General features: G+C 40.1%; 2 protein-coding genes across 2 annotated transcripts in view; both read left to right on the top strand.

The window, feature by feature from the left end:
- Positions 1-366: 366 nt before the first annotated feature.
- Positions 367-2,301, top strand: LOC308079029 (galectin-3-binding protein A-like; the record flags this gene model as incomplete). Its single annotated transcript, XM_080420366.1, has 2 exons — positions 367-518; positions 1,263-2,301. The coding sequence occupies 2 exons, from the start codon at positions 367-369 to the stop codon at positions 2,299-2,301; spliced, it is 1,191 nt and encodes a 396-aa protein (XP_080276492.1).
- A 4,372-nt stretch (positions 2,302-6,673) lies between these two features.
- nkx6.1 (NK6 homeobox 1) overlaps positions 6,674-14,216 on the top strand; it is a gene marked incomplete at both ends in the record, with an annotated part of 31,573 nt that continues 24,030 nt past the window's right edge. Inside the window, 3 exons of the mRNA XM_080420365.1 lie at positions 6,674-7,277; positions 7,667-7,842; positions 9,122-9,402. Of these exons, the coding sequence (XP_080276491.1) occupies positions 6,674-7,277; positions 7,667-7,842; positions 9,122-9,402 (1,061 nt within the window). The remainder of the gene's footprint in view (positions 7,278-7,666; positions 7,843-9,121; positions 9,403-14,216) is intronic.

Genomic DNA, 14,216 nt, shown 5'->3' with positions numbered 1-14,216 from the left:
ATAGACTAATGATCTACTTCTGGTCTCCTAAGGAGGCGGGGGCACCTACCCACGTCACACAGATACTTGAAGTAAAGCGGAGATGGCCCGTCTTGCTTTTCTTCTTCTTTGTTTTCTTTGTTTTATCTAACGATTTTGTAACCCATTTTTCACCCAGTGCCAATGCCTAAGCTGTAATCCTTTTATCTGCCACTATGTGGTGGACCTACCGATGTGTTCCCAGTTCCACTTCATGAAGATCCAGAAGAAGATCCAGAGAATGTGAATAATGAGAGAACCACACGTGCGGTGAACCACGGCACAGACGTTCTTGAACTCCTGGGGGCGCTGTTTGACAGTGGCAGTGACTGTGACGTCAACATCAGCATGCAAGTGGACGGCGACCCGGCGGAGAGCATTTGTGTCCATAAGCTGATTCTCACCCTGGACCCGGAGGGATCTGTCCTGAACGGCTCACTGACTGACCTCAGGATCAATGTCACGTCTAACTGCAGCCACTATGTCACCAGCTTTGTCAGGTACAAAGGCATATTAACTACAACAGCCATTCCCAACCTGTGGGTCGGCGCCCACTGGTGGGGTGTGGAGATATTGCAAAAGGACCCCCTGATAATTGGCAAAACACTAAGATTTTAATCAATTATTAATTAATTAATAATTGAATGAAATCAAATTTAAATATATAAATTATAAATTATAATAATAATTAATTAAAAAAAGACATTTATAAATATTATTAAATAAATAAATATAAAAAATAATAATAATTAATTTAAATAAATAAATTAGTAATTAATTAATTCATCCAACATGGCAGCCATGTAAACAAACACACATCATGTCATTTACAGCTAAACATTGCTCTCAAGAATATTCTGGAAAACATTTGAAGCGAGAAATAGACAATGCAGTAACCAACACTTTTTTATCGACACTTCCCGTTGTTTTCCGAGGCAACGAGTTGCACTGTACGCACCTGGTATGAAGTAATGGAATACTTTTATTACCGTAAGCAATGAAATCCTTCGCTTTGTTGCTACGTTTGGGTCAATGTATACATTTCTATATTAAGTAGTTTGTGTAATAATCAATGGGGAGCAGGGCATTATTGAGAAATAAACCCCTTCAGGGTGACAAAGACCTATAGTCTATAAAGTCTATATCACCTTGTCTGGGTTTATTTCTCAATAATGACCTGCTCCCTATTGATTATCCCTTGCTTGCTGTATATAAACCATAGCCGATTGTACTGTATGTTGCAGGTACCTGTACACAGGGCAGATCAACATCACCTTGTCTTCTCTCCAGTGCATTCACAACATGGCGTCTGACTGGGGACTTGGTGGGCTTCAGGAGGAGACAGAAAAACGTTCCTCCTCGGTCCTTCCTCAAGACCCCACTTTCCAGACCCAGATATCTCTGTATGAATACTCTGTCCGCACAGTTAACGTGGAAATGCAGCGCGCCTGTCTCCGCTACTTGGCTTGGAACTTTGAGGAGCTCGTCAAATCCCCGACATGGACCAGCGTTCCCCTGGAAACCGCCAAGGCTTTGCTGTCCCGCTCGGATCTCGTGGTTCCCAGTGAGTCTTACGTTCTTCGCGGTGTGGAGAGCTGGGAGGCCGGCCGTGTGAGCGGAAACGTCACCGGGGATCCGTTTGGCCTTTTGAAACACGTCCGCTTCCCTATGATCTCCGCCGAAGATCTGTACAGCCTCCGGAATCCCCGCTACGAGGCTGGAAGGTTGCTGGGTTTTCAGTTCAGCGCCCTGCGTTTTGGGCAACTGCTCCGCGAGCTCGTAGGGATAGTGTACACGCCCAGAATCTACACCGGCAAGCCGTGGAGCTTCACGTTCGACTCCCAGGAAGCCCAGGACCTTAGGAGACTTAAGTTCTTCTTTCGGAGTCGCACGCGCCACGAAACGCTCGGCGGCTCCTTCAGTACACCCATGTACGGAGACGTGGGCTGGTCCACAGAGTTGGTCTTTCAAAGTCAGGAATGCGTTTCTTGCCTGGCAGCAAGGCTATCAATAAGTAGCGATTGTAACTTGTCCCCAGAAGTGGTTTTTGAGAACAAGGTGGTGCTAAGTTGCGCAGGGCGCTATGTGTTCCACGTTCAGGATTTCAACAACAAAGATATGGCCGTCATCCCAGATACCAGGAGTTCCGCTTATCCATGTAACTCCGGATCACTCATCTACCAGGTGGTTGTTCGGCCCAAGTACACAGCAGGGATCAACGTCACTGAGGAGGATCCCTTCACTGAGGAGGATTCCGTCACTGAGGTGGGAAGGGCCCACTGAGGAGCCACCCGAGGTGGAGGCGAAGCCATAGTGGCAGGATGAAGAATGAAGTTATTTGAACGACCGTTCAGTTGGCTATTATAGAGCAACTGAACCCAACTATGGTCCCGACCCAAAAATGGGTCGGGACACATTTGTATGGGTCGCAAGTAAATGTAATTATTTTCCTTACAATTCCTACATTTAAATATATATATATTATGTATATCAATATTTTTCAGACATTTTCTAAATAAAAATAATTTCAGAAAAGAACTAGAAAAGGTGCTCCTCGGAGTACCAGGCCAGGTAGGTTATTGTGGGCCAGCAATGTTCTAATCAGCTGTTGTATCCTTCATCATATTAAGCATGCATACTGAATAAAAATGTAGAAAATGTAGAACATGCTTACAGATTTTTGTTTTTGTTACATTCAATGCATTTGCCATATTTAGGCCCTGTCACATCAGGCCCCTAGCAATCTCTCAATAGACCTCTCATGCATATGAGGAAACAGATGAGTTTTATCATCTCAAAGACTGTCTTGAACTCACAATAAACTTGATGCAAATTCTATTTTCTATACCATTTAATGACTATATGTTTAAATTAAAGGACTTTTAAAGGCATTTTACCTCATTTAATCTAAATAATGTTTACTCTGGCATGTATGGCATTATATCAAAATAAAGGTAATAAAAAGGAACAATGCCATTCATTTGTAAGGCCCTGTGACCGGGTCTGACATCCCTGTGACAGGGCCTGTGACAGGATCTGACATCCCTGTCACAGGGAGAGAGAGAGGCCTGGTGTGACAGGTAGTGATGGGCAAATGAAGCTTTTATGAACCACTGAACTAACCAATATTGTTTCAAAAATAGGTTAATTACTTGAAGCTTCAGTTGCAGTGCTTCAGTTCTGTGGTCGCTATTATCTTTGCGGCAGCCGATCCGTGGCAACTCAAACCAGTTTGAAGAAATTAACCAGTTGCTGCTTCGGACGTCATTCGTCACGTGATTTGTTCCGCAGCATCGAGCGTGTAGGCCTACCGAAGATTCAGTGTTAGACTGCCATCACTATAGTGACATGGCCTGACGGTCGGCCATTTTAACTGCATTGTTTACCTCGTGGTTGAGCACATGACTAAACCTGTTAGCGTGTTAGCAAGGATTCAAGGAATGTCAGTAACCTTTTTTGATTGGATTTGCAATAATTTCATCCTTTTCTGGGATATTTTGGCTTGAACAGGACCTGACACTTTAGCTTGTCCTCTGGAAATAAGAAAAGAAAAGCAAAAACAAGCTTTTAATTAATATAATGACAGAACTGACCTTTGATCAGTGTCCTGTAGTGTCATCTTGGTCAAATGATGTCACTTCCTCTAAGTCACAGCTTTAAAGGCACATTGCAGACTTTTCAAGGAGTGTTTTATGTGCATGTGACAGGACAGTTTTAAAATACTATTTATTTGTCAAATATATTTATGAAAATCGTTTTATAATTAAAATGATAACTCAAACTTGTGATCCATAGTATTTATTTCCTACAATTTTTAGCAGGACAAAACGGAGAGATACGTAGGTCCAATTTGGCTGGGCAACATGTTTTAAATAAAGAACAATAATTAATTGTATATTCCTTTACAGAAGAACTGACAGAAATCAACCATCTAGTCAGTTTTAGACCCTTTTGGATTATATAAGTTACTATAGCCTATTAACTGTAGCAGTTCCAGGACAGATCATGTCCCCATACTACATTTGTCACTTAAAACAGCACTGAGCTGGATGCAGAACAAAGGTTGTCCACAAGATGGTGCTGCTCCATTACATTACTTGAGCGGGTCCCTGATCCACACCTATAACTGAGAGATCAAATCAAACTGCCATCCATCCACATCCAGGAGGATCATCTGGTCGGCCCTCAAGTAAACTGTATGTATTGTGGAGGCACAAAACGTCCTGTGATGTCATCACAAATGATCCTATGCTTGAGACATATAGGCTACATGTCAGATGTCACTATAGTGCATGCATAGCAACTGCTGCTGCTAAGCCTAGTAAGTAGATACAGAAATTCCAAAATAATGTAATTATGTCTGTCTGTCTGTCTGTCTGTCTGTCTGTCTGTCTGTCTGTCTGTCTGTCTAACCAGTGGTTCTCAACCTGTGGGGTCTCCAGATGACAAGTGACAATACAAAAAAAGAGAAAGAAATTAAATGAAAAAAGACCATTACTGCATCAAAGCACAATTTAAAAAATGGTGAAACGTTGGCCAGATTGTCAAATAATATAAGACAGAGGCATAAATTGTGAAAATAGCCGATCTACAAGCTCATGCACAACACCTCGCAGATCTGCTATTTTCACAATATTTATTGACCGAGTCAAACCAAATGTAATGCCTCAACTCCTACAATTCAAATTGCTTATCAGGGTGAGGGGTATGATTATTTTTTACAGTACAAAAGTATTGGTATCAAAATGTACTACCAAAAGTAAAAGTATTAAAATGCTCACAACAAGTTGTGAGCTTGTAAATCTGCTATTTTCAAATAGCCTCTGTAGAACATAGGGCTAAAGTGGTTAATGTATGTTTTGTTATGTAATCATTTATGTCTGCAAAGTAACTAGTAACTAGTAAGTTTTCAAATAATTGTAGTGGAGTAAAAGTACAATATTTGCCTCTGAGATGTATAGTGGAGTAGAAGTAAAAGTACTGAAAATGGGAAATACTCCAGTAAAGTAAAAAATCCTCAAAAGTGTACTTAAGTACAGTACTTGAGTAAATGTACTTAGTTACTTTACACCACTGCTGAAAAGGTTGAGAGCCACTGATAAGCTTGAGGCCTCTATGGGGCACCAGGTTAGTCACATGTCACAGGCTATTTATTTATTTATTTAGTAATTCATTCATTAATTCAAATGGAGGCCTTACTGTCTTATCCGCAAGTTTCCCAGGGCGTTGTGGGCGTCACTTCCTGTCGATTTGATCAGGTATCAGGGATCACATCGACAGGAAGTGATTCCCACAACGCCCTAGAAAACTTGTGGATAGGGCATAGCAGTGGCGGCCATTTTCTGGTTCCACCGATCCAGACCCCATTCATTTTTCCCATAGAGATTTCCAAAAATATTTATATCAATTTTTTTAAGCCTAGAACCAAGCCATCCAGGCTCCCGGTGAATCATGACCATAAAAGATTCTGTGAAGAAGAAAAAAAAAGTTGAATATTGAATTATGATATACTATATCTAATAAATACCCTTTGTTTAGTGGTTTTCAACAAAAAAAAAATCATGATTCACCAGGAGCCTGGATGGCTTGATTCTAGGCTTAAAATAATTGATATAAATCATTTTTTATATCTCTATGGGAAGAATGAATGGGGTCTGGATCGGTGGAACCAGAAAATGGCTGCCACTGCTATGCCCTAGAGGCTACATATAACACCTGTGACCTGATAGTGTAGCCTATTATGAACGAACAATTCAGCCAATGACACAGAGAGAGAGAGAGAGAGAGAGAGAGAGAGAGAGAGAGAGAGAGAGAGAGAGAGAGAGAGAGAGAGAGAGAGAGAGAGAGAGAGAGACCGTCCGTATCTATATAGACTATAAGCAACTTGTGCAAATGCAAACTGTGATGATGGTGTGTGAGCCAATAAGGATGGAGCTCCTAAACGCACTGGACACGGCCCTCTACGTGACGTCACCGCTCCGGCTCGGCCAATCGCAGCCCTGTCTGCCAGCCTGATGCCGCTGTCCTCCTAAAGTTTGGACTTTTGACGCAACAGACAGAGAAACAGATGGGTTTTATTATGATCTCACAGACCGTCCTGAAGGCACAAAAAGTATATCTTTTTATCCTCGGATTTCATGCAAAGCTCTTTGAAGGTGAGCTCGATGGGATGGAACATTCTATCTGCTAATATAGTTTAATATATAGCCTAAACATTTAATATGTTTGAATTAAAATGACTTTTACAGGCATTTGACCTCATTTAATCTGAGTGGACATTGAGGTTGTAGAGTTTTTTATTTGATAGTGATCGAGGCTATCGTTTTCTGTTTCAGCACTTTTTTCTTTCTCCATATAAACTGCTTCAGACGCAGAGAGTCTTTTACATTAATAACACCGTTATTAATAACACCGTTATTAATGTAAAGGAAATCTGAATTATCTAAAGATTTGCTCAACAGGGTGTTTTTCTCCCATATGTTTTGTTTATCTATGAGTTTTTGTTGGGCGATTTTCGTCCATCTGCAATTTTCGGCAACCTGAAGAAAACAAGTTTTGTCTTTTTGTCTTTTTGCTTTGAATCCCGTTTTTAACTTTAAATCAAAGAGCATCGGAACGGTCTTTTTGAGGGAAACCATTCCAACTGGACCTGGTGATGTTAGCCGTGGGTCAGATGGACGGATTCCTCCTCAGCACCCCTCCGCTGGCCGCGCTGACCAGCATGGCCGAGATGAAGAGCCAGCTCTACCCGTCCTACCCGACCTCCTCCTCGGGGTCCGCGGGACCTCCCACCGCCGCCACGTCTCCGAACCCCACGTCCTCCTCCCCCGGCATGAAGACCTCTGCGACGGGAGGAGGAGGAGGAGGAGGAGGAGGAGGAGGAGGAGGAGGACAACAGTATCTGACCTCCTCAGGCGTCGGGTCTCCATCATCGCTGTTCGCGGCCGCCACCCCTCACGGAATAAACGACATCCTGGGCCGGCCGTGCATCGTGTCCGCCGCCGTGGCTGCTGCGGCGGCCGCCGCCGCCTCGTCGTCGGCCGGCATGCTGTCCGGTCTGCCCCGGTTCAGCAGCCTGAGCCCCCCGCCGCCCCCTCCCCACCACGGACTGTACTTCAGCCCCAGCGGGGCCGTGGCGGTGGCCCGGTTCCCCCCCAACAAGCCCCCCCTGGCCGACCTGCCGGGCAGGACGCCGATCTTCTGGCCCGGCGTCATGCAGAGTCCGCACTGGAGAGACCACCGGTTCTCCTGTTCACCCCGTGAGTGTTGTTGCTGTTGTGTCCGGTGTGGTTCTCAACTCAGTGGATCGAAAACTACATTATTATGATAAATGTTCAATAAGAAAAATACAAAAATACAAGAACAAAAAAACTAAATTATATGATAATATTCAATAACAGAAATGCAAAAACTAAATGAGATGATGAATCTTGTTGTGGTTTTCACAACAAGATGCATCAAATCATTTAGTTTTCTATCACTGCAGTGGATCGAAAACTAAGTGATATGATAAATCTTCAATGACAAAAAATACACAAAGAAAAAACGAATATCAGTCGCAACGTATGGGTTGCCGATCGATTTTGACAATAAATGCCATTTCGTGTGTTTTCTTATTTTTATTTTATTTGTATTTTAATTTCCCCAGATCATAATGGTGGAATATTACTGGATAAAGATGGAAAGAGAAAACACACGCGGCCCACGTTCTCTGGACAGCAGATCTTTGCTCTGGAAAAGACTTTTGAACAAACTAAATATCTGGCCGGACCGGAGAGAGCCAGGCTGGCCTACTCACTGGGAATGACGGAGAGCCAGGTGAAGGTAAAGATTACCACACCGCCATCCATTTCATTCATTGATCGATTGATTGAATACTTTATTTAACAGTTTGCAACAACAAAAAAAAGCACAGAAAGTCCAGTTAACTTATAAACAAGGTCTGTTATATAAAAGGATTACAAAGCACTATGGCTTGTTGTTTCCATTGGGGTCCTGTCCATTAATCGAAACATTAAGTTTAAGACAAATATACAATACTATGCAAAAACATCATATAAACGAGTAGTAATAAAAGAAGAAAAATATGTACAATAAACAGTTCGGGGGGTGGGGGGGGGCATCCATCCACCTGTATGTCTACACGTCGTTCCCACGGTGTCTCCACAAACTGACGACAATTATAAACATATTATTTATACACGGTAGGCCTATATGCTTTAATAGTAGGCTAGTTATAGTGCTTCTGTTTTTTATTATTTTTATTATTGTTTATCAATTATATGAAATTACTTTACGGGGGGGGGAATCAAATAACAGCCCTAAATACTTTTTAATTGTTATAATTTCCACATAGGCTTATAGGCTATTTTAGTTTTTGGTGTGGTCTGATTTGGTGTTTGGTTAAAGCATCTATAACTCTGAAAAAGAAAATATATAGTTATTATACAACAAGACCTGTTATTAAACAACAATTCATCTTTGCACTGTCATTATGTGTAGGCTAGCCTATTATCAACACAACATTGGCCACGTGTCCACGTGTATGTTTGGAGGCCATATAAATAATAGCTATAAAACTGTATTATATTTTGCCCGGACAAAAATAATTACAGCTACTTTATATCCATCAGCCTATAACGGTTATAGGCTGATGGATATAAAGTAGCTACAATGATTTCTGTTATAAAATAATAACCAGTAGCCATTGAGTGCAGTTTACACAGTCATGATTAATTTAACAAAAAACATATGCAGGCTATAATAATAGGCCTATTGTAATTAATACATATGTCGTGTCTGTAGGGTGGAAACCTCATATGTTAATAAAGAAAACTGTTACTTTTCAGGATTCCAATGGACTTATTTTATATTATATTTTATTACAAATATATTATTCATCTTCAGGTGTGGTTCCAGAGCAGAATTATTATATATTACATTATAATTACATTTTATTAAAATGATATTATTTCTCTCCAGGTGTGGTTCTAGAACAGAATATATTTTAATTCTATTTCATTATAATATTGTTTCTCTCCAGGTGTGGTTCCAGAACAGAATATATTTTATCGTATATTATAATTATATTATGTATCTCCAGGTGTGGTTCCAGAACAGACGGACTAAGTGGAGGAAGCGCCACGCAGCAGAGATGGCCTCGGCCAAGAAGAAGCAGGACTCGGAGACGGAGAGACTGAAGGGCACGTCGGACAACGAGGAGGACGACGACGATTACAACAAACCTCTGGACCCCAACTCTGATTATAACAAACCCCTGGACCCCAACTCTGACGACGAGCGGAAGATCAGCATGCTGCTGAAGAAACACAAACCCAACAATAACAACATTCTCATCAACAACAACTCTCTGCTCATTCACACGTCAGAAAACGACAGCTCCTAATAATTAATAATCAGACTTTCAACGGTAACATGATAGGTGGGCCCTTATAGGGACATCTGGGCACCTCGGTGGAAACATTGGCTATTTTGTCCAAAATGTAAAAAAAACCTATAACTAAAACAAATGAAAAATGGTCTTAAGTAATGTAAAGTATACTAAAACATGCTTAAACATTCGATGATTAAGGTCTAATATTTCTACAATTGCTACACAACCTGTATATTATCCAGTCATTTTGGGGCAGAAACAAGAAGTTGAAGGATATAACATTAAGTCTGATAATGATGTACCGTGCGCGTGCACGTTCACATCATGTACACTTTACATCATTGGTTCTCAAAGTGGGGTCCGGGGACCACCAGGGGTCCTTGGAGGGGTACCAGGGTGTCCCCAGCCAAATTTGTTTTGAATGTAGTGTCACAATCATTTTAACCAATGTAACTATATTTTATAGTTTGGCTGTTCAAAAATAGCAGATCTACAAGCTCATAGCGTGGCACCGAGTGCCACACTATGAGCTTGTAGATCTGCTATTTTTGAAAAACCGTGAATCCGTAAAAATCTTCGAATATATATATATTTTCAAAGCGAACATTTGTAACTCAAAATCTTTGCTTCTGTGGGGGTCCCTGGAACAAAAATATTTTGAGATGGGGGTCCGCGGCCAAATACATATAATCTTGGGGGTCCTTGACACGAAAAGGTTTGAGAACCACTGCTTTATATTACTTAAGAAAAAAATGTCCCCAAAAAAAATATATATACTTTTTTAGATTTTGGACAAAATAGCCAATTTTACATCTTGGTGCCCAGATCTCCCTCACGGTGCCCACCTATCCTGTTACCCTTTCAACGGAACAAAACTAAAACTGTCCGAACTGTTGAACTGGTGGGTGTCACGTTTTCTAGGAGGATTCACCCGCTCATCCCAAATCTACACGGTTTTTTTGCACGATGGATGGATGGACGGGATGGAGGAGGATCTCAGACTCTCAGAGGAAAAAGGAATTATTATGAGATTTGTGACCAAAACATGATGATGATGATGATGATGATGATGAAGGACTCTCTCTGACTGACTGCGATACAAGAGGATCGATGGTACTTTACTTGTAAATAGAAAAAACGTGAGTTGTATCCAATACTTCTGTGAATAATTTATATATGTTTGAGTGGGTGAACAACACATAATTATACAAACATGTTATACCATTTTATTATTATCGTTATTATTATTTTTTTATTTTTTTCCTGACTAACGGTTTAGCCCAGTGGTTCTCAAAGTGGGGTCCGGGGACCCCCCGGGGGTCCTTGGAAGGGGTTCCAGCCAGGAGGTCTCCAATGCCATGCAGCAACATTAATTACAATCAGTTTGAACCACTTGAAGCCACTTATATTTGATACTTTGGCTATTTAAAAAAAAAAAAGCCGATCTACGAGCTCACAACGCATTGCAGTATATGATGCTTTGTGACTTTGTTGTAGGTCGGCTGTTTAAACAAAAAGAAAAATCTAAAACAATATTTTTACATTTTCTTTTAGCTTAATTATATTCTTTTGGGTGGTTCCGCTGCAAAATTCATACAAATGTGGGAGTCCTTGAATATTTGAGAACCACTGGTTTAAGCCTACATTGCATTTATGTAGTCACATTATAGTCAAATTGTCATTATAATACGGATAAATGTATTTAAGCATTTCTCTGGAACATATGCCCTCCAACATTGGGCTGAACAACCTTCCCCTCGAATGGGTTCCATATACAGGCAACACACACACACACACACACACACACACACACACACACACACACACACACACACACACACACACACACACACACACACACACACACACACACACACACACACACACTTACTTTTAAAACATGGAGTATTAATTTAACTCATTACCTGTACATATAGAGAGATGAATGTGACAGAGTCGTATAAATTTGTAATAGACACACACACATCATACCCACATCATTGTTTATCCCCAATGGCGGAATTAATGAAATGTCCTCACTTTATTTATAATGTTTTCAGTTGATAACAGTGGTTGGAATCCTGCACAATTGTATAAGGCAGGTTAATAATGTAATAATGCACTTTTATTTAATAAAAACGGAAATGCACGATTGTTTTTTAGGTTGATATTTTCTATTGTTTAAAAGGGTGTAGCCTATATAGTCTTTCTGTCCGCAATAAGCAAATTAGCCAAGATGAAGGTTCATTTGTTGTCAATCATTCTCTTGATTACATGCAATATTTATTTTTTATTATTTGACAGTGCAAATGCTAATTGTTTATTCATTATTTCTCGTTATAGTCTATCATAGTAGGCCACAGTCATCTGGAATAGGCTATTATCATCATCATCATCATCAATAACAACAACAACAACAATAATAATAATAATAATAATAATAGTAATAATGCATCTATGGACCTTATTATAGACAACACTTAGCCAAACTTTTTTATTAATTGCCTATGGACTATGAGAAATACATTTAAACAAATCGAAATTTAAATCACACCCTATAAACCATTAAACGGTTTAGAGGAAAGCGACTAGACATAATATAGCAAATAAATCTTCCGTTTGGTTTATACATGATAGGATATTAGTCTGATAGACTGAACAAATGACGTTTTGGTCTAATTTTGGTCCAGCTTTGAGCAAATGAAGACGTTATAATAATGATATAAATAACATATACATATCTTTTTTTATTTTGCAGTAAAAAGGAGGACTAAATTAATTTCAGTGTGTGTGTGTGTGTGTGTGTGTGTGTGTGTGTGTGAGAGTGTGAGTGCGTGGCTGCGTGCGTGCGCGCGCGCGCTCGCTTGTGCAGTTTCGCATGGTAGGGCTACATCAGCATGTTCCTTTTCAAATTGGAAATCAGTCAACCGATTTGCAGCAGCAGCTCCGTAATGTTTAATTTATCATCACATGTGGATCATTCTGGAATAAATGCAACATTATTCGTCAAGTAAAAAGCTACGGATCTTCACTGTTTTGCTGCTGAAACGCGGATCTTTTGGCTGTATGTTCATAAAATGAACATATGATATAAGGCCTTGTTGTTCGAGGCTATACCCCAGGTAGAGATTCATGTTCAAAAACAGTCACCACCACCACCACGGGAGAACTAGGATCTGAATAAATAATCAGTGGTGTAAAGTAACTAAGTACATTTACTCAAGTACTGCTTAAACACACTTTTGAGGAATTTTTACTTTTCCCATTTGTAATACTTTTACTTCTACTCCACATCATCTCAGAGGCAAATATTGTACTTTTACTCGATTACAATTATTTGACAGCTTGAGTTATACTTTTTTTAGTACATTTAGATTATTATTACAAAACATGCATTAACCACTTCAGCCCTGTATACATTTAGACCATTTGAAAATAGATCTACAAGCTTTTAGATGACAGATGTCTATGCAATCTCTCAAAGTAAACCACCATTGAGTCCTTTTTAAACAGAACAGCTACAATTGGCCAACAATTACTGCATCTTAACTTAATTGCAGCATCACAGACACATGGTAGCGACATGATACCTCCACCAGGGCCCTATAGAACGCTATTTGAACATAGCACAGTGTACATCATTATTAGACTTAAACGCATATCCTTCAACATCTTGTTTAGCCTAATATGCCCAAAATGATTGGTGCAGGTTTTGTAGCAATTGTGACCCAACGCAACACCATACCCATGAATGAACAGTCATTGAAAATAATTATTTTTCATGTCATATGAAAGCAGGGAATCATATAGCTACAAATTGACATATTCTCTAGCAATTGTACAAATATTATACCTTAATTGTGAAATGTTCAATTGTGTTTTATTCATGCAAACTTTACATTAATTAAGACCGTTTTCCAAATATGTATATATTTATTAATATTTTGGACCAAATAGCCAATTTTACATCAATGTTCCCACTCTTCCTGTTACCCTATAATCTACACTGTCAAATGCTCGGTGTTTAATCAACTCTGAGAGTGCACAAATGGAACCAAATGGACCATCCCGGGTCCATTTGGTTCCATTTGCACACTCTCAGAGTTACACACACACACACACACACACACACACACACACACACACACACACACACACACTCACCCAAAAGGGTCCATTATATACCCTGGTGGTGGTCCCCGGGCCCTATTTGAGATTGAACTCATGAGCAATAATAGGATTTGTGAACAAAACATGCGGTTTAAACAGTCATTTTGTCTTTCAGAAGGAGAGGTCACACAGCAGCCATCAGGTCATGAACTTTGAAATGTGTGCGTGTGTGTGTGTGTGCGCGCGCGCGTGCGTGTGTGTGTGTGCGCGCGTGTGCACACGATTGGTCTCAAAGGCCAGTTGGTTTTCAAAGTGAGGTCCAGGGACCCTCCCAGGGGCTCATTGAGCCAAGTATATGGAAATGAAAGAAAAAAACGCATGAGTCACTATGTCTATAACGTTTCACCATCAGCATGAATTGATTTATCATATAATACAATTATGTCTTTTTTAGACGATTTAATGTATTTATACCAAAAGGCCTTTTCATATCAGGGTCCAGAAACATTTGGGTCCATGGCATAGCTAATGAAAGACACTTTGGGGGTCCATGACAAACTCCTATAGCTCAGATAAGATTTCTATTTTTATTTTTATTGCGATATTTGATGTATAAGATCAGGCTTTGCAAATAGACGTCCTTTTCATTCATTTGTAGAGCTTGAGTACATCGTTCCACTAAAATATCGCACAG

The sequence above is a fragment of the Gymnoscopelus braueri genome (assembly GCF_963280865.1).
Source record: "Gymnoscopelus braueri genome assembly, chromosome: 22".
Lineage (NCBI taxonomy): Eukaryota > Metazoa > Chordata > Actinopteri > Myctophiformes > Myctophidae > Gymnoscopelus > Gymnoscopelus braueri.
Note: the sequence above shows the minus strand (reverse complement) of the source record. Positions and strands in the feature narration are given on the sequence as shown.